The sequence below is a fragment of the Paramacrobiotus metropolitanus genome, unplaced genomic scaffold (genome assembly GCF_019649055.1).
Source record: "Paramacrobiotus metropolitanus isolate TYO unplaced genomic scaffold, Prichtersi_v1.0 Parri_scaffold0000170, whole genome shotgun sequence".
Lineage (NCBI taxonomy): Eukaryota > Metazoa > Tardigrada > Eutardigrada > Parachela > Macrobiotidae > Paramacrobiotus > Paramacrobiotus metropolitanus.
Genome location: NW_026570390.1, coordinates 88,628 through 114,540, shown reverse-complemented (window position 1 = coordinate 114,540; position 25,913 = coordinate 88,628). Strand labels below are relative to the sequence as shown.

The 25,913-nt window shown below is 43.9% G+C and overlaps 3 protein-coding genes and 1 non-coding gene across 5 annotated transcripts; 2 read left to right on the top strand and 2 right to left on the bottom strand.

Annotated features, from left to right (window-relative positions):
• Positions 1 to 2,260: 2,260 nt before the first annotated feature.
• On the bottom strand, positions 2,261 to 11,079 carry LOC129600288 (uncharacterized). The gene is made up of 5 exons (XM_055498767.1): positions 10,012 to 11,079; positions 7,189 to 7,539; positions 5,815 to 6,353; positions 4,906 to 5,576; positions 2,261 to 2,783 (listed from the first exon to the last, which is right to left on the bottom strand). The coding sequence occupies exons 1-5, from the start codon at positions 10,034 to 10,036 to the stop codon at positions 2,681 to 2,683; spliced, it is 1,689 nt and encodes a 562-aa protein (XP_055354742.1). The 5' UTR covers positions 10,037 to 11,079; the 3' UTR covers positions 2,261 to 2,680.
• A 1,134-nt stretch (positions 11,080 to 12,213) lies between these two features.
• Positions 12,214 to 17,141, top strand: LOC129600287 (uncharacterized). Of its 2 annotated transcripts, none has more exons than XM_055498763.1 (3): positions 12,214 to 12,339; positions 13,492 to 15,264; positions 16,124 to 17,141. In XM_055498763.1, the coding sequence occupies exons 2-3, from the start codon at positions 13,509 to 13,511 to the stop codon at positions 16,753 to 16,755; spliced, it is 2,388 nt and encodes a 795-aa protein (XP_055354738.1). In that variant the 5' UTR covers positions 12,214 to 12,339; positions 13,492 to 13,508; the 3' UTR covers positions 16,756 to 17,141. The 2 variants fall into 2 exon arrangements, with proteins under 2 accessions (XP_055354738.1, XP_055354741.1); XM_055498766.1 differs by lacking the exon at positions 12,214 to 12,339 and adding an exon at positions 13,013 to 13,131.
• Positions 17,142 to 20,207: 3,066 nt separating this feature from the next.
• On the top strand, positions 20,208 to 20,279 carry Trnae-cuc (transfer RNA glutamic acid (anticodon CUC)). Its single transcript has one exon. It is a non-coding gene; the product is annotated as a tRNA-Glu (tRNA).
• Positions 20,280 to 21,643: 1,364 nt separating this feature from the next.
• On the bottom strand, positions 21,644 to 24,230 carry LOC129600307 (uncharacterized). The gene is made up of 4 exons (XM_055498794.1): positions 23,179 to 24,230; positions 22,808 to 22,904; positions 21,832 to 22,590; positions 21,644 to 21,767 (listed from the first exon to the last, which is right to left on the bottom strand). The coding sequence occupies exons 1-4, from the start codon at positions 24,056 to 24,058 to the stop codon at positions 21,644 to 21,646; spliced, it is 1,860 nt and encodes a 619-aa protein (XP_055354769.1). The 5' UTR covers positions 24,059 to 24,230.
• Positions 24,231 to 25,913: the final 1,683 nt, after the last annotated feature.

The following is a 25,913-nucleotide window of genomic DNA, read 5'->3' as shown; positions in this document are numbered from 1 at the left end:
ATTTTTTCGGTGTTTAAATTGGGATCATTTTATTTTTAATGACCGCAAGCATTTTGATATGCGTGCTAGTGCTGACCTTGGTCGCACAAAATAAATCCAGTCCGGATTTCGAGCTTGAATACTAAACGACTCCGCTTCCCGTTGCTCAAGCGGAAATTTGGAATATTTAAATTAACCCCGAGATACGCGTGACCTTTGATCTGATGCAATTAAATTAGAGTGACATTAGTTTCTTGTTAAGTTGTCTAACTATTTCTGCGATAAAAGCGTTTAGAAGTAACGCGCTGCGTTTGGGGTCTGGACCTGCCATTTTAGGAAGATCTGTATTTTGTTCCACTAGCTATGTACGGGAAAGTTTGTCGAGGGTAGGTATGCCAGTACGAAGTATCATAAATACACTACAATTTAGCGAACCATCCCTTTGCAAAACCTAATAACTGTGCTCACATAGGATTTCTAGATCCGAGGTAAAATAGAAGCGGTGCTTTTTTATTCGCTGTAAGGTTGTAACCATGCCTCATATTTCAAACAATCACCTGGAAAGAATGATCTACATGCATCCTCAGAGAAAGAATTCCCAGAAAGCCGCACCATTACATATTTGACCATTACGTATTTACGATTTTATAACATTCAATGCATACAGGCTTCTGACAGCCGAAACCTACCAAAGCAATTTCATGCAAAATAGAAATGATCAGCCGGGTTCGTTCGGTTGTTCGCAGAAAATCGTTTTACTTTTTAATCGAAAAACGTTACATGAATTCGACGAACTGGTAAAAAGACGGATGATGCACATGCAAGAAAGGGATGATCCCGCAAATGTAGGACTGTTTAATTTATAATATTGAACTGCATAATGCCGCCCACGTTTTTCTCACCTTGGGCAAAAGCGAAAATTTTAACCCAGCCGTTGCAATCATGCAGAACAACCTCTGCACTCTGTACTGAAATTCAATGAATTATGGCTACCGCTTCAACTGACAAGGTTTATGTATATGCGCACGGTTTGGTTTGGCGTAGAAAAAAATTTAACCAAGTTATTTACATATAACTGGAAGGCCATTGGTTAGAAATTCTAGTGTAATGAGTGTAATGAGAACATAAGTTTGCTTGTAAGCCGGCAAAACTGTCCGCCAGTCGGGTCTGTTAAGATAAATGATCATGAGCCGGTACATATCACACAAAAATTTGTGTACAGATGTATGCACGAAGACCTTCACTTTCGCACACTCCCAAGAACTTTTCTTGTATCGCTTTACCGCATTCAGTAGTCAAAAGATTTGTATACGTCAAGTTAGTACAAAAGGCTTGACGTTCTCTGAAAATGGAAACGTCTGATCGGGTACTTGTACGAATTGCCTTGTTTTAGCCTGTATTTTCCAGACTTTTGAAAAAGTCTGAATCTTCCGAAATCATCGTTGCTCTTGCTTTTGCCCTTGGTCTTCCATGACGACATTTCAGCTCAGTACATATGTGTGTAAGCCTGGAAGATTGTTGCAAAATTATTATTTTTTTGGGTAATTCCTCAAACTGGTAAGGTTACCGGTGGACCGACGGCGATCGCCGACAAACCATCAAACCTCCTTTCACCGTAGTACGGGTGTGTAACCCGGTCTACTAATGGCAGCTTAGAAGTTGCCGTTGCACTACCGTCCCAGAATTGCAAAACATTAGTGACGAATACTTGTATTAATGCACCTATGGGGTAATACATGGCAACCCCCATAGTTGTATTCAGCAGATGAATACAAAATTAAAACACTTGCGAGGATACATGAAGGATGCGTAGAGGATACTGTGGGATACGGCGGGATACTGCGGATACAAGTAAAAGAAAAATGTCCCGAAAAATTTAACGTATAGGAAGTCGCCCATATCTAGTTATTGTGCAAAATGCATTATGTTATGTGTGAAAACGTACATAGAAGCTGGTGTCTGAATCTGAACTTCACAGTCCAGGCAACTGCAGCGCTTGGTAGCAAGCAGCACAGACTGGGCTGACCAGTGGCGAGGGAGACGTCCGTCTTCGATCGGATACGTTCTGAATTAACAGTATAACTTGTACTGTAACCTCTTTTCTCAAAAACCGAAAAACCGAAACTTTGACGACCGAAACCGTTTACGACAGAGACCGTTCGCCGCAGCATTTATCGATGCAGCGACTGTACAAATGCACTGACGACTGACGTCATCCTCTTTTGCGCAGCAGCAAACCTTTTGACTGTGGCCGTTTTTCTTTACTTTGACTGTAGGCGTCGCCAATCTATCAAGACACAATATTATTATTCTCAGGCACAGTAAGAAGCAACAAACAGTGGCCCCAGCAGAGTCTTTGGCCCCATGGGTCATTTTGTGAGCATTAATCGCAGTTGAGGAGAATACCACACCGAGAGGGAGCACACTCACACGCGTATACTGTCGATTGCGCGACAGCTGAACACATAATACGGACGCCATTATCACATGCATACACACTCAACACACACACACCATTTGATTAATCATCCACCGATTGGCATCGCGTCCCGATACAGCTAGCACAAAAAAAGTAATCACAGTTTCTGAAGAGAGGGAATGAAAAGAATGCGTGTTGTGTGGTGTGGTGTGTGCGCCGCGGGTTGAAGAAAGGAGTGTGTTCTTATCGGATTGAAGCGGGGTCCGCTGATTTTTTTGCGTGTTAAATGCGCAAGAGCTCCCTCTGGCGGATGTTGCAGTTCTCCAGGGCTCCGGCATGGTCCAGGATGTAGGCCAGGCAGACGCTGACGAGCAGTTCCATGGTCCTAGAAAATATGCACAGTTTCTTAGAATCGTCAATATCTGCGTTTCTGATTCGGCGCTTTTGCTGTGTAATTATTTTCGGCTTATAATTATCTTGGCTACGGTAAAAAATAATAAGGAACCGGCGGTAGAGATAATTAACGATGTTCGAGTATATCAGTTGTCGGTAAGAGGCGATGAGAAAGAAATGTGATAGGCTTGTTGTTAACAGCCGTTCTAGGAATTTTATCAGGGGAACGAAAACAAAAAATTCCATCACAGATATAATTTTTCACGTTTAATTACCGCGGTCACGCAGTTTTAATATGCGCTTTGGAGATGCGACCAGGAAATTCCAGAAAATGTTTTGCCATTCTGGTTTCATATTTTAATTACTCTCTTTAAATTACCCTAATTGGTCCCTTTTAATTTTTGTTTTTTTACAGCTGTCTCCGAAAATTCTCGGTCGCTGCTGGTAATAATATGCGTGCGAATTTCAATTTAAGTATTTTTTGCATGGGAATTAATAAAAAGTTCATTTCTGTACAGCTAAAATATTGTCTCTCTAGTTACGCTTTCTGATCATTTTACAAAGTGTTTACTGATGACTCGGCAGTCTAATGACCTGGAAACGGAGTAGTATTTCTTCACCGGAAATGTGAAAAAAATTGCCCTGCCCTGCTTAAACGAAGAGCTATTTCGGTATATCGTAGAAAGACAGGATTTCTGCTGATAAACACCGCAGAGATTGCTTATATTCCTTAAAATAAACAAACAGCAATTATTGGCCAATCTGTCGCGGCTGGAGTGCAGCGCCGGCTAACCATTAGCATACGCATTATATTTCACCGGAAGTCGGCGTCCGGCTTTTTTTCTACGAGCCGAAATACGAAACGATAATGCTCTCGTTATGCGCGGCTTTCCGCTGAAAAAAATGCCGGTATATTCTTAAACGCGTTCGGCCGAGCTTTTTCAGAATGAAACACGTTGGTTAGTTTAGCGTTTTAAACGCTCTTGAAACGGCCGCAAGAATTGTTAGCGGAATTTACTGAATAAACATCAAGCGTTTGTACCACCATCGGGCATTAAATAAACCATAACGCTCTAACAGAAGAACAAGAGAGGAATACATATGTTTGTCTTGTCGGGGAAGTAACCGGAATACAGCTTGTAAAAATTATCCCGGCACAACTCTCGCTCTCTCTCCTCAAGTGTTGCCAGAGAGGCCTTTTCACCCGAATGTAGGCCAACTTATAAGGACGTAATCGGAAGACGTGCGGGCCTTTTCTGCCGCAGCTGTACAATGGATACAATCTGGCCACTGTGACATAATCAATGGGGCGCTTGTTGTTTAACGCGTAACGATTGGAGAGAAGCGGTTCTCAACGCAACATCCGTGGGAAAAACCCACCCCACAGTATCAAAAACTAAAAATTGTTTTTTTCCGATTAAATTTCGAGTAATAGTACTATTCGGGTTTTGTATCTTTAGGAAAATGCACTACACTTGAAAAAAATATTTTAAAACTGTGCCTGCTGTTCAGCCCGTTTGAGTAACAATAACCCTGCGCTGACAAAAGCTAGGGTACGTATTTAAAATATTTTAAAGTTTTAGCACTGATCCAATGCGTAACTATCTCTACAATAGCTTAAATATATATAGGAAAATATATATATATAGGAAAATAGCTTAAAGAAATACTCGTACACTAAATATACCTGTAGAATATTTTAAGGATGTCTGAACTAACTACGAATGTACGAAACAATTATTAAGAAAGTATTATAGATTTACTTTGAATTCAAAGAAGCGGTTAGCAGCAATTTCGTTAAATGAAAGCGCAACAAATTTACGTTATACTTTTGGTATAACAATCTTAAGCTGCTCAACTAACTGCGAATTTAATTTCTTGTTATGTTTATGAGTTATAAATATTTATATTTATATGTATATTAGTTTTTCATGAAATACATATTTTTTATATACATATAAGCCTTCTATGCATTTTTTTATCTATTTTTTTATTATTTTGTAAGTTTTTATAACCTGCATATTTGTGTACATACAAAATTAAAGCGAAAATTATGTTTATTTTAAATTTACGTTGTCATCGATCAGTGTGACGTGGGTAATCGTATGACGCACCTGAGGCAGCTGTGAAATGTAAACCAATCCCAGACGACCTCCCGCGGCAGACTCTGAATATCCACCGGATATTTGAACACGGAGTACAAATACAGTCCACACAGCGTCAAGTACAAAACAATCAGCACATAATGCGCCCGAATGGAGATCCACATTTTATCGCTCAACAGCGATTTCTCCGTATTGGATAGTCGGCGCAGATTAATTCCGCTGCTGCTGTTATTATTGGCGGTCACCGGCACCGGCAACAGTGCCGTCTGCACGGTCGGCCGGCAACCGCCCTCGACGGCGACGGCGGCGGAGAGCGGTTCGACATCGGGCGATGTAAAGTAGTTAATCAGCGTACTATCCTGATCCTTGTGGATGGCTTGATCGCTGTCCGCGGCGGAAATTACTTCACGCTCGACAACACGATTCGCCGGGTAATGAGCAGCGGCGGCCGCCATACTGCCGCCCAACACCGGCTTCCTCCAGCGAAAATTAAAGCTGCGTAATTTCCGGCCGCCGCTGCTGCTGTTACTGCGTACCGGTGATGAGCCGGTCGACGTATTCGTCAGCTGCTGATTCTTCCGGAATGTAAACTGCTTCCAGAAACGCCGGGCGGCCGTTCCGTGGGTGACGGCCGGCATGGAGAAGTGCCGCGTTAACACCGGGGATACACGCGGGGAATCCTGAAAAAATGTGGGAAAAAATTAAACACTTTAATTTAACTTTAACTAACACTTTTGAGCCGGTTTTGAAATGAAGTGAACTGTTTTTGGGTTTGACAAGAAAACAAAATCAAATTTGCTTAATTCAATAAAAAGTAATTTTTCATAAATTGTTTTAATTTAATTAGGCTTTGAATGTCTAGATTTAAAAACAAAAAACTAAAAAAGAATTCTCGTCGGAGCCGGATTTAATTTTTACCTGCAAGGAAAAATGATCCCATGATTCCAGACTGTCGATACTGACCACCGAGGAGGTGGGCATAGTCAGCTGGCTACCACCCCCGGAGGGCGGTTCATTAATCGTCCCACACGATTTCGATTTCGGTTTGGGTGTCGGCCGGCGCTGCAGAAACGACGTCTGGGCGGCGGAATCAGTGAATTTCCGCCGGTCGCGTTTCGGGGCGCGTTTCTTCTTGGGCGGTAGCGCGACGACGGAGGCCGCCGGTTTAAGCTCCTTTTTTAGTGCATGCTGCACCGGGTGGTCCATTTTTTGCAGGGATTTCCGGATGTTGCCGAACAGCAGCGCCAAGCCCAACGGCCATAATAAAAAGATGGTCGTTACGGTTTGCAGAAATAACCGCCACGATTCCTCGTTGACCGCGATAATTTCCGCTGTGATGGAGAAACAAAAATGCAATAAAATTATCAGGTAGATGAAGGATTTGGGCTCGGTGCGGAGACAGTGTTTGGCGATGGAGAAGATGGTCATGGCCACGGTGGCAGTCAGACTGGGAAAACCTGTGGATAATATAAGCAGGAGGTATGTCATCAATAAGGAATGCGCGGTATAAATAAATTGTTCTCTTATTCAATTAGTCGATTTATTGCTGATTGATTTTATTGGCAAACGTTTGTTTGGTCTGGGAGCTGGCCGTGTCACACACGTTTATAACTGCATAAGCCATAATGCTATGAAAATTAAATTGAATCAAATCAAACTCGGAAGATGACAAGACAAAAATGTCGTATCATTGTTATAGGTAACTGCCACCTCAATTTTTTGCACAAAAGCAGATAATTACTGCAATTTATTTCGCGGTTAACTGGATTTACACTATAATTATTTTTTAGAACATCTTTTAAGCAATTTATATTCCGCTGTTTTGATAAAGTACAAAATATTTTCCTTGCTCAGGCCGGGCCGCTGGTGTAATAATTACCTTATTAATTTTTACTTTTCGGCAAATTTATGTAAAGATATTCATTTAATTTTATTTCCGTTCATTATTTTCTCTGTTTACTTGCTTGTTAGTTCTAAATTTCTAATGTTATTTTGTTTGTAATTTTTTTTATAAACAGTTCTTATTTCATACTTTATCGCATTTTTATGACGGCATAAAAATTCAGCAAAAGCGATCTGTAGAAGTTGCCTACTTGATTCATTTTTTTTCTGACAGCTGAAGCCTGATTATTGCACCGAAGTCACCAAACATCTTGAAAACCTCATTGAAATCATGGTAAATATAAAAGCTAAAGCACGAATGAAATAACCGTAAATCAATGAAATCGAAGAAAATAAAGCAATGCCTTGTCAAGTAGCCGGGCATTGTTAGCCCCCAATTCTACACCGTACCGAGCGAATACAGGAACGTTAACAAGGAGGCCGGCAGGCGTGATTGAGCGTGATAGGGATCCAGCAGCAGGAAGCCGCTGCGGACCAATCCGAAGGCCATAATGAAGATGCAGGCCATGAACATGAGGGTCTGCAGTGGGTATTGCGAGCGGATATTGATGGCCGAGAAGAAGGAGCAGAAAGACACGGAGAAGAAGGCAAAGGCCAGCATGTAGACGTGGAAGTGCCAGTAGCTGTCGAAGTCGGCGAAGGGCAGCCCCGCGGAGGTCGACGGGGCCAGGGAGGAGGTGGGCGGCAGGTGAATGGGGTCGTGCGTTAGTGTCGTTGCATGCGTCGTGGTTAAATTGCCATCTGTAATTAAAACACACGCCGCTGGAATGATTAGATGATGGGGCGCCGGTGTGGGGCGGAGCTTACGGGAGATTATTATGACTTCCGCGTATTTCTCAGTACAAAGCCGAAAACACACCCAATGAAATGCGAAAAGTCTAACTGTTTAATTTTTTTAGCCGAGCGAGAAATTTTTTTCACGCGCCGTGAATCGTGGGAAAAACGTTTCCCTTAAATAGTTTTATCACATTTAATGCACAGTAAAACTGATAATCTCAATCAAATTTTATTAAATGTTTTAATGAGCTGAGTGAGGAATCTTTCCCACTGGAAACGAACACTGGAAAAAACGCTTCCCAATAAAAGTTTTGAACTGGGTTATTGCGCGTCTTTCTCAGTGATGAATCCGAAAACACAAAACATTAACGGCAAAACTGACAAGCTCAAACAAATTATCTATTTAATATTTTTCTGAGCCGAGCGAAAAGTTTTTCCCATGCTTACGGAATCCTGGGAAAAAAGTTTCGCTTCGAATTTTTCAAATTTGATTGCGCTACATCCAATGGTTTTTCAGATAACTCTTCTTGTAAAACTTTCTTGAATATATTGTTTTATATTTATTCAAGCGCGTGAAGGGATTTGTTTGCTATTTGAAGCCGTTTACAATATGAATTTTTGTAACCTCAATTCCAGTTAGTGTTTTCAGTTTGCAGTCAGCATTTTTGCTTGGAAAGTATTTCACCTTTATTATTTTTTCAATTAGCTGTTAACGGATGAAGCAATTTAATGTTGTTCTCAAATTTTCTTTCAATGTAAAACGATACAAGTCACGTTGTTCTGCAGACAGATCGCTGGCATTGTAGTCAAACGTATTGAGACACTAACAAGTGTGTGTCGTCAATCGTCGCGCTTTTTTTTTGTCTTGCTTAAGCATTCATGTTCCAAAGCCCGGCGCTGTTCCGTAGTCCGCTGGCAGCATTGTTTGCTATTTTAAACATGCCGTTTGAATAATTAATAACTTGTCATTTACAGCCTGTCTCCAGCGCCGGAAATATTCAACAATCTAGACGCCACTCAAAATCGATCACAATCCATATGAATGAATCGACTATCAACCGTGTATACATACGCGTATACAGTCTGTATATGCCGCTCTTTCCGCACACTGAACATCACAGCAGCAGCAGCTGTCTCTTTTATTAATTTTTTTTGCTGCCATATCCGCGCTTACACTAACAAGTTGTAGCACTTGAAAAACCCGGCATCTGTGCCGTCTTTTTCCACTCTAATCTAGGACTCATTCTCCAGTAAAAACACACACTGATTTTGGCCGGTAAGAATCACTAAAAGTTTTTCTACACAGAAAAGCTTTATTACACTTGAAAAACGGTTCGCTGGCTTTTTTACAGAAAAAGTTTTAATGCTGATAAAAATGCTGAATATCTTTTTACATAAAAAAAATTCCTGTCGTTTATAAAATTATCTGTACAGTGATTCTTAGTCAGCGGACGTTCGTGCCAGACGGCAATCGTGCTTAACGTTGAACTGCCGGCAAACCAATGATTTCCGGTTGTGTAAGCACGCAGTTAGTTGGAAGAAATTTGCATTAATGAATAAAATGCTAAATCGAATCGGGGGCACACGCTGTACAGACTGGCTAAGGGCATAATGCGCCCAGCAGTGCATTACACTCAAAATAGCCAATTTCTCTACAAACACAAACGCTGATCTTTATGCAAAAACATCCACCCTCTCTTCTCTGCATTAAATGAATACGGAAGCGTTTCCGTACAAACGGTTGCTATAATTACACGCGTCATCACGAGAAAATCCATCCTTTTACGAACGATTATTTTTTAGAGTACTAAGGGAAAAATTCTCTGTTCGCGAATCTTTTATTAACTGAACGCAATAATTTAAAAATAATGAGGCCCAGATGGCGTCTCGATTTACAGTAATTCAGCAGATTATTGGAGAATAAAGGCAAATTTAAAAAACAAACAAGTATGATAAATTAAACAACTGTGAAATAAATTTTTTAAAATAAAAAATTACCTAATATTTCTCGATCGAAGCACTTGAAATCGTACATTTCTAGCGGTTAAAACCCGGAAAAAAGCTGCAAGTCTTTTTTAGTAAAATTAAATTAAATAAACTTAATAAACAGCTGCAGAAATTTTTATATGATAGTTTAGGTAATATTTCAATGGAAGCACTAGAAAATAGAGCCAGAACACATTCCTCTCTTAAAGCTCATTGGCCTAATAAGTGGAGCGGAACGAAAACGTACACGCCGCAGGAATTAGGAAGAAAAGACGAAAGACGGTGCAAATTGACAAATATACAATCCGCGCACAATACACGGTTAATGGGACTGGTCACAAGGGAAGAATATAGAGCGGAAGTCGAAGCCATAACGTTAATCACAACGCTGGGCTGCTTCTATATGGGAGTACTTTTGGCATTGCGCCCAAATACACACTCAACACTCACCCGCTGCCTGTGCGCTAATGTCCATTGTGCGGGCGCACACACTTTAAACCGGCTTAATCGTGCCAGCCACTCCACGACAATAATGACAGGGCAGACGAATAATCATGGCCACACGACGGTCGGCCATTAGTTAGTGGCGTTCTATCCCACGAAACAGCAAACTAATCCAATTAATTCTAACAACGATATATGGCGCGCGGGAACAGGTGCAGCATTGGGCAGGAAAACAAAATTCCGTTTGCTGCGGCGCAGAGTGTATTGATTGAACGGCGCGAGAGCGCGCGCGGGAATGGAAATCAGTGGGGTGATGTAATGGGAGACATATCCGGACGACAGCGGGGATTAACATTACACACACACAGTGTCGCAAAAATCCCCCCTTGATGATTGACACGTACCGTGGTGTTTTTACACCGATTTCAAGTAATGCAACACCGGCGTAAATTACATTGCGGCCGCTAGATTAATTAACGGTCAGCGGCGTTTGGTGCTGTTAATATGTCATGCTCGGGTAATTACACGATCGTTAAGGAGACAATCAGGAAAAATCGATCACCGGCCAAATATACGCGCACTGCTGCTGATTATTACGGGCGCTGTATAGATAGCATCGGCCAAAGTTAGGAATGATAGTTGGCAGAGAAAGTGTGCTATTCGCCGTCCACAGGGGAACACAGCACACGCCGGCCCAGCACAATCAATATCCATAAAGGGAGCATCCGGTATATCCCAAAAATATCCGGTTAAATATCGGTCTGCATAGTGTATAGATGCTGCCGGGTAACAGCAATCACATTAAACGCATCCCTAACACACATCTACCGGGATAATCGCGAATAAAAATAATCCAGGGAAAATTTATTTCCAGTAATGTATAGCAATCCAGGCAGGCATTTTAACCAAACCAGGCATCCCAGTTAAGATTGGCATTACAATACACCAACGGCAGCACAAGAAGAGGGAGAAATGCCGAGCGCATGCAGCGTGTGTGTGTGTTCCTTCCACCCATCGATAACCTCTTAACGTTTTCTTGGGCCTTAACACGATTACCCTCAACTTCTTCCTCTCCCCCCGTTTTTCTCGAGACTGAGCCGCAGCGCCGGAGAAAGCAGCGTCCGCTGCAGCAGCCAGCAGGACAAATCAAGAATGCCTCTCCATCACACACACACAGCACACAGCAAGCACAGTAATACACAAGGCGCGCGTTTCTTATTGGCTCTACTTGAGGCGTCCGGTCTCCAGCCGGGTTGCGAGCCGATTCAGCACCTTTTCGTCAGGGATAACAATAGAAGGTACTATAGTACAGAAAATCCCGGCGCCGGAAGATTGCTGGGATAAGCGGATAGAGAGAGACGCACACGAGTGTTAAACCAACAGTTTCCGACGTGTGCACGGAAGTTCTAACACAAAAGCCCCGCTTGTATCTCTCTCTCTCGCGCGCGCTCCCTCTCTCACATCCCTGACAAGTCGCCAGCGACGATCAGCTGCGCATTAACGCGCATCTCTCTCCGTTAGCTCAGCTTTATGAGCGCTCCGTGCGCGCGCGCAACTCACTGGATTGTGTGTTGCCGGTATTGATTGTATACACAGTACAATTGTGTCCACGTCATACATACGCAACGCCGATGATAAGGCGCAGCTGTGCACGAGCGGGAAAAACACACACACTTGTCGAGAAAATCTCTCGAATTTCCACGTGGAGAAAATCCGGGGCATTTATCCCTTCCCCGTGCAAATGCGCCTATTTACATGTCCCATCAACGGATTAGATCGCATTTGTACGGTTTTACCGTTTTTGCCATCTGTTTGTCAAGGGATGAACCCGCCTTCGTGTCGTCTTATTGGTCGGTTGTTTTTATCGGAGAAATTAAGGAAATGGCTATAATTACGGCGTCGTAAAGAAAGGTCACATGTGTCATTGTGTGCTTGGAGTGGGGGAACGGTTGGCGGAAAGACGCGGGGTTGTGGTTGCAGTGCGGACGGAAGTGGGAAAGTGGGGCAGAATGGGCCATGTGCGGCCGCGGGAATGGGAAATGTAAACGCCGAGTTCTCCTATTAAAAACTCATAAAGCACATCCAAATGAAGCTTTATGGCGGAACGTTACAGTTGACTGATGAGATCAATCTCGCACACACGCTCTCTTGTCTTGTTCGCTCTCTTTCGGTGTGAGTGTATGCGGAGCTGGATCGATGCGTGGTTGGGCAAATTGTAGCGGGAAAGCATTATATGAAGTATAACGATATTTGTCGTACGGGTACTATGTAACAACTAACAAGTGACTGCCAGCCTGACGATGATATACCTAGCAACATCAACCCCCGACTTTGGTAAGTTTTTCCATAAGTACAGTACTTGTTGGCCTTTATCCTGCCTTTATCTATTTTACCGTGTGAGTGCTACATATTAAAATCCGTTATTGTTACGTGATTTAAAAGCGCAGGACATGAAAATTATAAAGGCACATGTATGTAATCAGCGGCTATTACAGCACATAAGATTGCGCATAACTGTATCTGTAGTCTCTAATCGCCAACAGAAAAGATAAGCACTACCGTGGTATTTCTAAAAATAATATGTACCCTTAATGACCTTAATTAAATTATACCATTTGAGCTTTGGTGCACCATCGGTCAAAATAAAACTGTAACTAGCCGTTCCAGAAATATTATCTACGCTTAATATTTTTTGTTTTATGTTTTTCAGACTGGTACTGTTTTGTTTCCTCTATACCTTTTTGCTTTTTCTATGAAGGAACAAATATTTACAACCATCGAATTATACCCTACGCACTTCTCGCTTTGCTTGCCGGCGACTTGTACCTGACCGACATGGATTTTAAACACATATCTGAAATGAATCAAATGATAGTGACAAATTAGTCTCTGAATCGCAACGCGATTCAAAGTACGGTACTCCGCTGCAGGGCAGCAAACCGGACTATAACAGCTACGTACCGTGTTGTTGTTTGAAACTCGAAAGGACCGTACGATTACAACAGTAGCTGTATCAGCCAGTCCGACGTGCATGTTGTGCAGTCGTCATAATTAGTTGCTTGTAATAAACCAAGTGCTCCTTAATTCTGAAGTAGCGTTTATCGTTGGGTGCATCGGCGGCAAGCAGTAAGAAGAACTACGAACCGTAAATACCGCACCTTTAGCGATTTTATCGGGACTTTGCATGGTCTGTTACTCTGTAGATAGCTCGGATTCAAACGTGGTAGCATGTTAAGCCGGCTGTTATAATATTCCAACAGCAGTAAAAATCAGCTCCGATTATTATGCACCGCTTGCTGCTGCCAGTAGTTCTGACGTTTCCTTGTTGAAATTAGTATATATACCGCGGTATCTGCCATTCTGAATTGTTTGACTTTACTCGCCTTCCTTCTATTCATAGTACATTTTGTATGAAATATACGGTATTTTGTTTTGTTTTTAAGGATAATACATCGTGTACAGGTGTTTGTCGCATCTTATTTCTAGTTGCTTAAAACTAAAGCATGGCATCGCGCAAGGCTGACACTCAACGTCCCAAGGTTCCGGTGCAGCTGTACTTGGACTTTGGGACGGCGTACATTCGGGTAGCCGTCAAGTTGGCAGATGAGCAGTTTAAGCAGCTGGAATTTAGTGACCAAAAGGAGATTCCGACATATATGTTCGTTCGTGGTCACGCAAAGCCCGGTGGATCGGAATTCCCGGACTTCTTCGAGTCCCAGCATAACATATTGCATCAAAACGCCGTAATTGGATGCAAAGCTAGAGAGCTATCGAAGAAAACCATCTCTTACATAGTTTTCCAACCATCGTTGCTCTTGCGAAGCCGGCCGTCTGATCACATAAGAGAATCCCTGGGTGCTGGTAAGCCTTTTCAAGTGTTTTATGACGCTGTGGACTCCAGTCTTCTCCTGCTCTCAACAGCGTCTCCCGAAGAAGGTGTGGGTGCTATCGACAGGGAAAGCCAGTATACTCACGGCTTGGGAACCGATGCCAAAGGGCTGAATGCATTGTTTATGCAGCATTTGAGTGTCATGTGTCAACAACAAGATGATATGGATTTCTCCATTAGGGAGTGCTACATTGCAGCGCATGATATTGAACGTTTAAGGGAGAATTTACGCAGTGTGGTTAAAGATACCGTTTTCCAGGGAGCCAAATTCTTGGACCGCTCGGACACGCAAATTCATGGTTTACTCAGGCAGTTTCCCAAAATGCTGGCAAGTTCCCGGTATATTGTTATCGTGCGGATGGGTGCGCAGTTTTCTAGTGTGTCGATTTACTCTTTCCATTCTACTGGCTACGACAAGATTTACTCATTTCCATTGGATTACGGTGGAAATGAGATTGATTTTCTCCTGATGAATTATTGCGCTCACCGATTTCAGGAAATGTTGGATCTGGATGAGAAAGTGCAATTTGATCGTGATGGCGTACACCGTCTGCGACTTGAGTGTGAGGCAGCCAAAATTGCCTTGTCGCATAACAATTATGCCACAATCAATGTCACGAATTTTCATGCCGGTCTCGATTTGAACGTTCAGATAAATCATACCGACTTCTACGGACTTCTGCACAAACTGTGCTATCAAGTAGTGAATTTGCTGTACAGTAAAATATCGGAAGGCTTGGCTCTACCGGCACGAAAAAAGCTCAAGTTTGACCTCATCTTAACCGGAGGAACATCAAAAATTCCATTGATAAGAGAGCTTATCACTAAGATAATACAGGAGCCAAATACTGAGCTTAGCAGCGCTGCTGATGATCTGGTTCTCCGAGGACTGGATGCGCTGCATACCGAGAAGGAAACCAATATGCCACAGCGCTCCCCATCGACTCCCATCCATGAGACAGTGAAATCGACGGCATCGGCATCATTGAAATCCGAAGACACAGCCTCACAAAGCAGCATCCTACCAGCAGAAATACTCCCTAACGCTGCTGACGCACAACTACTGCATCTTGGTTCTACTTGCACCTATCGTGTTGAATATGAGTCTGAACTGGGGCACGGTTCTTATGGCTTTGTATACCTGGCTACCATAGTGTCACGCGGCAATTATGAAGGCTCAGATACTGTAGCGGTCAAAAAATTTCGGTATGGAGTTCCTTCCCGTGATGACCCACAAAACCTTGAGGTTCTTGCAGAAAAGTGGAACTGTTTATTATCACTGAAGCATGAGCGGCTGGTGGTTTACCATAAAGTTAGCATAAAAAAGACAAGAACGGGAACATTCGTGGAGCTGCTGATGGATTATTATGGTAAAAAGCTTTACATTTCGGTTTAAACATTTTGCTTTTGCGTTTACATGGAAGCGAACTCAGCGTGTAAAATTTAAACATACAGACTGATACAGCTTACGATAATATTCCGTTTTGTATACGCTGATGTGAAAACGGCGTTGCGCGCGCAGAGACTTTTCATTGAAAAGTATCTGCGCGCGCAACTTCCGCTTGGAGATAGAAAATTCCAAAAGGCTAAAATGCACTCAGATGTACCAAAATTCTGATTGCAGACTGATCTTCTGCAAACTGTGCACATCAACGCAATTGTTATGCACACATGTATGTCTCAGTAAGTTCGTTTTTACACCGAAAATTTGCTTCAGCATTTTTTTAAAAGTTTAAACAAAATTTCAAAAATTGGGAACAATTTTTTTAAAATTTGAAACCAAGTTGTGGAACAAACCAGTGGACATAAAAACGATCTTCATGGTTACGTGCGTTTCCATGCGGACTGTAAAGAAGATTGGCCCAAAATAAAATTCCTGGAACACCTGAATGAGTCTAAAGTTTTTGGGTTTTCTTACCATTATAACTCGCCCAAAAGAATTTGTGCGCACAGATGATTTTCACTCCCATATGTACGACATAATTGCAAACAAATGCCATCACCTCAAGCAAAAAAGGTTTTGGGAATACGCGAAAGCAATAGTTGCCGTGCAAGTGCACGATTTTGGTGCACTCCCAAGTCCGGGTGCGACTTTGGTGCTATATACCGAGCCAATTTCTTCAGAGCGCTACCAGTTGATCCTGTGTCCTCTTGCAGCAGTTCTAAATTAAACCAAAAATCTATTCGGTAGCAACAGCCTCGGAATCATTAGTTTTTTTATGCTTGTAGAGAAAGATTTAGCCGCCCTGCTTAGCAGCTTTGCAGATGCGAAGGAGACAATTTCCTTGAACGACGTGGTAAAATTCGGGAAGCAGATCGCGGAGGGTGTTGCGTATTTGCATGGTAGACAAGTAATACATGGAGATTTAAAACCAGGAAATATTTTGGTTCGACGAGCCCATGATACCAACGGATACGACCTGCTTATAGCCGATCTAGACGACCATATTGCCCTGATGCACAGTCAAACCGGTACTAAGGATGTCACGCGCATGCGAGGAACAGCTCGCTACATGTCACCGGAAATGGTAGGCAAGTTCTTGGTCAACGCAGATATAAAACCAGGGCGAAAAACCGATGTATGGAGCTTAGGCTGTATTCTAATGGATCTTGCGGACTGCTTTTACGGAAACCAAGGCAAATGGATGGTGCAAGGCACAAACGAGCCCATCCGAATCAATAATCAAAACGATAATTTTATTTTTTATAAAACAGCATCTGGGTTTGTGCCGTTGATCAACGACAACATACACCCAGTGATTGCGAATATTATCAAGATGTGCCTGCAGGAAAGCAGCGATGAGCGCATCGCAGCTGCCAGTTTGGTGGAAGAACTGCACAAAGTTACTTTTGACAGTTAAGTCAGCAGAGTTTCTTCAGGGTGGCAAGCGAAAGATGGTTAAACCACTGTACACAGCATCAACGGCAGTACCAATTCTGCCGATCCGAACGTTTCCGAACCCGCACCCTCTAGCTTCCGGACAAAGTAGTTACATGCATGCATCACTGTCGTTTCTATGACTTTCGGATATCGTGCCTCCGTTACCAAATTTTTAAATTCGTACACAACTACTTATTTCCATTGGTATCGAATGCGCTTACCTGCACTGATACTGAGTACGTTTACGTACAGGGATTTTGAACCTTTTTCGTTTGCAGACAATGTGCGTTAATTCTTTTGTTGTTAGGAAGCAAAGAGTAGGAAGAATAAATGTTGCATAGGAAAAATTAAAACAAATACTGACGGCTTCGGTGTGTTTGCATAGCATGTAACCTACGTACCGGCAATGGTCCGGCATTAGCGACCTTCCATTCGTTTGTAACCTGCATAGTGCATAGGTTTAATTGGTAACTTCGCTTACATACACATATGCCTAGCAGCAATCATGTTTCAGCAACAATATTAAGTTGGGTGTTTCAGCGCGTTCCTTACTTCCGACTTCAGAGAACGGTTGCTACATTTTACCTTGAATTTCTAACGACAGGCGCTGACGCAGTCATTTGTGTGAACGTACTTGTACGGCTGCTGTAATCTCTTTCCCAGCTCCTTTACGACGGCCCTCGGCGATGGTCGCCATGGGCGACGGATTGAGTGCTCCATGGATTACACGCTCTGCGAGTATGCTGTTTGCGAGTATTCTGCCGGTAGAATCCAGGCTGCAGGATCGGTAATGTTGTCAAATATAACACAGACTCTATGGTAGTTGAGCATTTGCGCAGGATGCCTGTACCGTCTGCACGTACCCAGCACTGCAATAAATTAACAACAAAAAAGGCTTCGGCTGCCATTTCCGCGTTCCATGTGATTATTTAATATAAAAATATTCTGTAATGTTCGTTGTGTTCCTTGGTATTAATCAGGCATTATGCGGAAGGTGCAACTTGCTATGGTAATCTAGAAATCACAGTCGAAGCGCACAGGTTATATTGCTGGCGGTTGTATAAACTATTTCTTCCGATCTTTCAGTTGTTTTGTTTTTTCTCACGCACTCTTATATACTCTACGTATAGTACGCGTATAAGTCGGCCCGGATAATGAACACGTAAAGTTACAGCTAATGCATATTGAACGCGCTTTTAGCACTATGGCCACTACACCATGTTTTGGCGTAAATCCATTAATTAACATTTTCGCTGTATTTTATCGTGCTCATCGTCCGGACCGGCTTGTACCTACAAATAGTACCAGACCAGACTCATGAATACCTTTAGGGTATCCTGGAGCGTACAGACGTTGGTCGCAGACTCGTACTGGTAGTTATGCCAATATTGCGTGATCACAACATGATTAAATCATGCTTGCTACATGACATGAGTACAGTGTACAGATAATGAATGTACGTGTCTGTTCTCTTTTTTTACTGTTTTCAGACTGAGCCGTTGGTTATCGTGAGATTGTTTAGTCAATTCTGAATTTAGGCCCGATGCGCGACTGTTGTTCGGCTTTTCACAATAAATATGTAATCTGGCAATAAATCTAGTTTGTCTTATGCTGGCACCGTGGAAAAGGTTTTTGCTTTATTTGTTGTTGTATAAACAAATTTGGGTTGATATTAAACAGCAGTATCTTTGACTACACCAGAAAGCCAATAATAATAATTTTTTTACCACAGTACTACATTTTGGTGAGTTAACTGTTAATCTGCTGTGAAATGGACAATCAGCCTGACATAATCGTTCAAGAGATCATCAGACGCGAAACGGTACGCTTCATGCTACAGTGGACGATTGAGAAATTCAGTTTGCTGCGGAATAAAACGAATTGCATGTACAATGACGGGATCACGCTGAAGGAAGTGGGAATGGAGAGAGGTAGTCCAGGGCGCTGGCGTATCGCCGTCAAGCCCTGTTTCCGCGAAATTCAAATGAACGAAGAAGTCAATTCCCTGGCCTTGTTCTTGTACCTGACGGATGAAGATGTGAACAGCACAAAGTTCACAGAGCAGCAGGAAATCAGCGCTGAATTTAAGTTTCAGTATCGGTAAGCAATAAAACTGGTAATAATGTCACATCCAAACATGCAACAGAAATAAAAAAACCGACAAGTAAAGTAGAGGCTGATTGTAGATGTCGTCACTTTACTTGTCACTTTACTTGTAAATGTGAGAGATGCGGTTTCATGTCACTTCAAAAAATTTTAGAGTCTGACATCAAACTGGAGCTACTTTAAAGCAGAATCGCGATTTCAGTTTTATGTGAAAAAACAGTGTCTAGCATAATTATCCGTGTCTTACGCTGCAAAAGTACAGATATCCGTTGTATTAGGTTTCTGATCTGCCACGCACTTGTGAAGAGATCCTGTTGGACAGTGTGAACACGGAGACCGCAATGGGCTAATTGCTGTTCGCGCATCAGCGCGGGCTGGGCTTGCTGAAGGAGGCGGCGCTGCGTGCAATTCCCAGGAATATGAAAGATGTTGTGACGACGAAAATCCTGGGGCAGTTGCTGCAGTCGCATCCGGATGTCGTGAAGCTGATTTTGGAGCACTGCTCCAAGCGTATGCGTACGGCGAACGACCAGTGAACCAGATTAACGTTCGGACAGGGCCAGATATTACTCTAGCAACCCAGCGGGCAAGCTTATATTTTTGACTGGTACGGTTCGCTTATTGATAACTATAAATGGTGTTACGAAAACAATAGAATACCTCAGGTTTGACAATGGTTATTGTGCATAAAACATTCAAAAAAAATTGGATACCAGCTGGTCAGTCAGGGTCCAGAAATTTAGTCAATAATATGTGTAAAAAAGAAGTTTGCATAAACCTCCTGCACTAAGCTGTTACCGAGGAAAGTCAGTGAAGAGCGCCGCACTTCTCGCTTAAAACATACGGACTTGCTGATCGAGATTGGAAAGGTATAGCTGATCGCTGATCGAGATGATCGTGGCTCTCGAAGTCCTGTTTCAAAACATGTTTAATCTTTCGCCTCGAATCTCTAAGGCCTTGTCCCGAATTCGAAGCGAATCTCGCTATGGTACGGTTGCTCAACCGCACGAGGTGGCTGTATGCAGTGGCCACGCCTACAGATACGGTACGCGAAGCCACCTCGCGAGGTGGAGTTGCTGTATCGCAACGAGATTCGCTTTGAATTCGGGACGAGGCCTAAATGTAGTACTAGGGTAGTACGCACGGGGTACGACTGTACGAGTCAAATAAAGCCGAAGCTCATCATAGCCGTTACGCAGCCAGTGTAGATAAATCGAGCGCAAAACTCACCAAGTCCTGATTAGATAATCATGGCTAATATGTGCGAATATGCCGACCGCTATCATTGGCAAGCTTCTCATAGTTCACCAGAAACAGTGCCGGGTGTCCCATGTAGTCTAGTGGTTAGGATTCCGCCCTCTCACGGCGGAGGCCGGGGTTCAATTCCCCGCGTGGGAAAATAATTTTTTTTTACAAAGTCATAGCCTCCATCTTTTTGGGCTGATTATACAGTAAATAGCGGAATGCACGAAGTATGATTACTGCGAAGTAAAATATTTACGTCTGTATAAAGGAAAAATACTAATTACGCCCATGAAAAACATTTTTATCCCGCCTGTACCAGCGCAGAAGACAGGGGACACGATCACAATGGAGGCTCCACAAAGGTTTTCAAGAAAATCATCAAAGAATTTTTAGCGCAACTGATAGGGCAGTGTGCTAGAATGCCTTCGACTTGCGGGATCGCAGCGCATCGAAGCTTGTAACTGGCGAGAAGGTGGATGGTGGACGTTCAGTGAAATCGCATCCACCTTCCTGCCGAAATCCGGGAAACTGGTGGATGATTCATCCACCACTGTGCAGAGCCAACTTATCGGCGTCGGTTGATCTACATAACAACCAATGCATTCAGACCCCTTTCGAGAGTTAATGCAGGCCGTCAAAGCTCCGGCAGAAAGGTCAGTGCAATTATGCAGATATGTTTATCACCCAACCAGAATGTCTTCCGACTCTTTTTTCATCTTCCCATTAAATTCTTCAAGTTGCAAATATTAATGGAACACAGAGGTGACGAGATGCGTGTCAATCACGTTGCCAATCAGCTAGACAGCTCGCTGGTTAAGCCGCCTGGCTTCGTTAACTCCTGTGTTAAACTGTAGTCTTTTTCTTTCGTTTGCATCTGGGTAAAACCTCATGATCAACATTCCAAAAGGCTGGGAAATTACTGACATTTGCGCGCTCGAATGCTTTTAGCGCGTCTACCTAATCGGCAAATCGTAGCGCCGTGACACAAATAAAAGTGACGGGCAGCTGAAAAAACCAGCGGCGGCATGTTGTAACATATAAGAGCCAAGAACACAAAAACCGCAAAACAGATACCGCTTTAAAAGCGTGCACTAAGACTGACCTCAGTTTCGACACGTATCCAACGAGCAGAACTGCACTTTATACTTCTTCTACTCGGTAGGGAGCATCACAGTCATATTTTATGTGATTTATCATCACTTTACGTGATTGTGCAATAAGCGCTGTGTTTGTCTTATTGTTTAACGAATTTTCTCGATGCAGATTGGTTACATAACTTGTATCAAATCCAGAGTACAACGTGGTCAGTAGTTCGCCTAAATTATCCACTAGACTGTATTACCGCATCGACAGATCCAGCAGTCACTGAGCAGTGAAGCCATGTGTATAACGGGGGAGCGTATTAATTACCAATAGCAAAAAGCACCTCTTCGGCTATACTTGAATTGACAAGCATACATCGGCTGCTGAATAATGGAGATAATTATTAAGTATTGCGCTGCATCGTTAACTTGACCTCAGTCGGCAAAGTATCCGTCCAGAATGTGCAAGGCCAGTGGACTCAACATCGTGACATCCAGCTGCCGCAGATCCACTCCGGTCCACCGCTGTGGATGGCTGCCAGGGCGGGCACAACTGAACCTGTGAAAAAATTCACCGTCAATTTATACATGGACGAAAAAATGCTCTTTTGCGTCTTACGCACAGATCAAGGAACATGCGGATGCCCGTCCATTGGAAGGGATAACACAGCGTCTGCACCCAGCGCGCATGCACTCCCTTGACCTTTGCGTAGACCTCGGGACTAACGGCCGGGCAGCGCTCGTTAACGGAGGCGACGAAGCGTCGGCACTGTTCCGCAGGCGTCTCCGTGCGACGGAAGCGCAGGAACGGAATAACCACGTTGAGGTGCGCACTTTCGTCCTGTCGTCTCATCATATGCCCGTCGTCCAGCCAGGTGTGGTCAACGTGGTAGAACAACGTCGTGAGTAGAGAATTACAGGCGGAGGGAATGGATGCGGTGTAGTTGATGAGCAGCAGTTCGTCACACACGGATCCGAGCCACGCCAACTGCTGACATCCGAACTGTCCCTGCGCATTGCGGGTGATGGAGAGAAAGCACTGCGTCCTATCCTCCGCGACATCTCCACCATTCTTGACGATTAGCAGCGGCAGGCGAACGGCCTTGAGTTTCAGTATCTGCGTGCTCTCGTATAAGGCCTGCTGGAAGTTACATCGGTTCGTGTAATGATGGTGTTGCTGGCTGTCATCCGTAAAAATCAAGGTGCGAGTGTACGGCGATATGAAGTCCTTCAGCAACACTACTATTTTGTGCGCGAAATAGACATATTCAACGGAGAATTCGCGATCGGATGGTCTTTTAAAGCACAGAGAATGGACGTCGAAGACGATATCGTGGTCAGCTGCGTGTTCCTGCAGCAAGATCCTCCACAGCGCACAAACCCTGTACAAATAAGAAATATACGTCAAGCCGTTTATAGCGGCCCAGAAAATGGAAAACGATTTAAAACATTCGTCTAAAACTGTAGTCGTCCAACTGTATTCATTAAGAAACATCGTCTATCCATGCCGGATGTTTTAGGCGCTAAGATTCGTGAGTGTTACACGCTACGCCTTTGAAAATTAAAATAAAGCAGTACAGAGGTCGCTAGTTGTCTTACCGGCGCATCGATACGTAGCGAGTAACAATATCCAGATTGTACAAAATCTGGGACACAATCGGATGGGGAAAATCCGTGATGTTAATCTCTCCCTCATCTGCAAAATAAATGCGATCATCACTTGATCGGGGCCGGTCCAGAACGGTAACTCTTCTGTAATACTGTAGCTTGCAAAAATTAACAAGCTGAATACTGAGTCGGGGCAGTACAGACTACTGAAACTTGATAATAATGAAAATCCTAATAATACTTCCCGAAAAAAATCCTAAGAATACTTCCCGGCTTCCAGAAAAAAAAGAAAATCCTAGTAAACTTCCTCAGATATGCCCGCTGCTAATGCCACTGTAACTGGCGTGTCTTGCTTTACATACCAAGCTGAGAAGTGGTGATTCCACAATTTACGGGAATGATCTGGCCGGCCATCCCCAGTTGTTGCTCAGAAAGACAGGTTCGACATGCTTCTGTCAGGGTCCAAGTATTCCAGATCATGCTGCACCCGGCGGCGTCGCCGTGCAGTTCGCCGCAGACGAATTTCACCGAGTCCGTCCCCAGTTTTGCGAACATTCGGCAGCTAACATCCAGCTCATGATCCCGCTGGTGCACTAAACACTGGAACCGAATGGTGTACGATTCCGTGATATCGCACCGTTTCAACCGACAACTGGCGTTGCACCCGCGATCAAAGTTGTCCAGCTTTAAGCGGCACGTGCGCAACAAATACTTGGGCAGAAAACGCACATCACGCAATAAATGCGCTTGTTCAAAACCGATGACATGCTTACGGTAGACGAATCCCTTGCATTTTCCGAAGAAGTTCGGGTCTTTGTCGGGCACCGGCAGTTTGCTGACTAGCTGAGACGAATGTACAAAACAAGGACTCTCTACACTCCTCGGATTGCGATTCATCAGGCGCACAGCCACGAATGTCCCGCTACAGACACCTTCGATGATTGTTCCACTGCGGAAGACCAGCGGGCCATTCTCGACATCCCGCACCGCCACCTGCACGGAAGAACCATAATATGGGCGCACGTTACCAAGGAAATAGTGGGGCCAGATTGCCCGGGAGTGAATCCATTGGGCGCTGATGGTGCTGGCGTCAAAGTCAACGAAGAACTGATCGCCATCGATGTCCTGTACGTACCCCAGCCACCATTTGCCGTTGCTACGCCGCACTAACACCGTGTTCCCGTAGTTCACTTCGCGGCGACCCGAATACAGTTGACGAAGGTAAAACGATGTGGCGTTCATGGTAGGGACTGCGGATCGGATCAGTTACGCAAGCCGACGGTGTGTCCGTGTCGCCGTGCAGGTTGGTTTTAACCACCGATCTTGTTTGCAGCCGTCCGTTCAAAGACTGTAACGAATAACACTACTTCGAATCGAAGTCCTTTCTGCTGATATTCATTCTTAGGCCTTAATGTGCCGTTTTGAGTACAGTAATGGTAATCGGACCGAAACAAATAATGCGCACTGCGCAGTCACTGGCGCTTTTAGCTTTTAGAACGAATGTAAACTACAGCAGCGAATGCGGCGCGGAATATGCGTTCCGGTCTGGTGGGCCTTAAGCATGTACTCGTACAGTCGTACAGACTCGTACTGTACCTGTACTCTATGCTTGCAGTCGAAGGAAATTTGTACAGTACTACAGTGCTACCATGCGCACTTGTATTGTACGAGCGCATTCACGATTCAAGCACACGGTTTGCAGCCAGTGCAGCGTACAGCCTGAACACTAAAATTATTTTATCCGGCTATACGGTACCGTTCTTTCAAGTTCCCTAGAGTTCCATTAGGTTCCGTCAGATTCCGTACAGTTCCGTCAGTTACAGTAACTATAAACTGTCGCGCGTTTTCAACCTAAACAATCAGTGCCATATCTCATCTCACTTGCTGCTTCGCGGGCTCTGAACACGCCGCAGCTTCGCGTCGCCCGCGGCTCCGCCTTCGGTGGATGTTACAAAAAATTTAGTATTGTTCAAAGCGGCTAACCATCAACTTATGGGTAGCCGATCGTTCAAGCGCATTTCCCGTTGACCCCAATGTCAACCACCGTCTTCCGTTTCCGGACCTCTCAGAATGATTTTATTTCACCTGTGGTACAACGTAATTTTAGAATAACTGAAAACATCGACATTTCCTTATAACATCAAAATTTCATTAAACTGTTCTGCTCCTTCATCGTTCCCATAACCGAAGCCGCGCTGCCGCGCTGTATCTCCAGTGACAATCTTTGGCGTAAAAATTCATGGGAACGGGCTTCGCTTGTGTGTTGCTCGAGTCGTTTACCCAGTGCTTTGATATTGGCGACAGCGGACGGTCCCAAAGGCCCAGGGTTCCGAAAGCTATCGGTGCGAAGATGTATCTGCCATTTAGATACAAATAAAGCCGGGACTTCTTCTCTTCCGCTTCCAATGCCGCTGCACCTGCGTTTGCTGCCGTAGACCTGACGTGGGATGGCGCAACCGTGTCTACACGAGTGACGTCCCATGCCAAGGACATCCCTCTCTGCCAGGCGATATCCCTCTCTGCCAGGCCCTCTCTGCCAGGCGACTTCTGCCGTTTTTCGGCGGCTCATTTCAAGAAGACAGTGAAAAACCGCATGCAAGTCTAATGAGCCGTTTTCTTTCCACTCTGGTTACGTACAAGTTGTTTTTGGCCCCGTAGTTGAAGAATAGAACTCGCTTCGCTCGCTCGCTCAATAAGTTTAAAACTGGAGCTGAATAAGTTGGAAGTTTAATCAGAAAATGAAGCAGGCGATATAAAAATTAGGAAATAAGGCAATATTATTGCTGATTCTCATGACCGCTGCCAGCAGCAATATTGATTGTGGCTCCCTTGTATCGGTTGCCCAGGAACTTCGCAGGAAATCTTGTCATTCTCTGGGTGAGCTTGACAGCTGTTTCCATCCTCCTCAGAGATGCTGTTAAAGACGACTGCACTTATGTATCCGTACACGAACTTCCAAGCCAGTTGCTTCCCGATCCCCGTCAGGGAACGGCGGCACTCTGCCTCGAACTTCAGTACATTAGGCGTGTCCAATGGTGAACCGCTGCACCGCATTCAACGGCTACGTTCTTCCTTAAATGTTACCTGCGTTTATTAC

Bases quoted from the DNA above. Each gene is read 5' to 3' on its own strand.
- LOC129600288 (XM_055498767.1), bottom strand. From the start codon at position 10,036: ATGGACATTAGCGCACAGGCAGCGG. The intron at 7,540-10,011 runs GTGAGTGTTGAG...TTTTAATTACAG, and splicing joins CATTAGCGCACAGGCAGCGG to ATGGCAATTTAACCACGACG. The intron at 2,784-4,905 runs GTGCGTCATACG...CATATTTTCTAG, and splicing joins ACATTTCACAGCTGCCTCAG to GACCATGGAACTGCTCGTCA.
- LOC129600287 (XM_055498763.1), top strand. From the start codon at position 13,509: ATGGCATCGCGCAAGGCTGACACTCAACGTCCCAAGGTTCCGGTGCAG. The intron at 15,265-16,123 runs GTAAAAAGCTTT...TTATGCTTGTAG, and splicing joins GCTGCTGATGGATTATTATG to AGAAAGATTTAGCCGCCCTG.
- LOC129600307 (XM_055498794.1), bottom strand. From the start codon at position 24,058: ATGAACGCCACATCGTTTTACCTTCGTCAACTGTATTCGGGTCGCCGC. The intron at 22,905-23,178 runs GTATGTAAAGCA...TTTATTTTGCAG, and splicing joins AATCACCACTTCTCAGCTTG to ATGAGGGAGAGATTAACATC. The intron at 22,591-22,807 runs GTAAGACAACTA...TTATTTGTACAG, and splicing joins CGCTACGTATCGATGCGCCG to GGTTTGTGCGCTGTGGAGGA.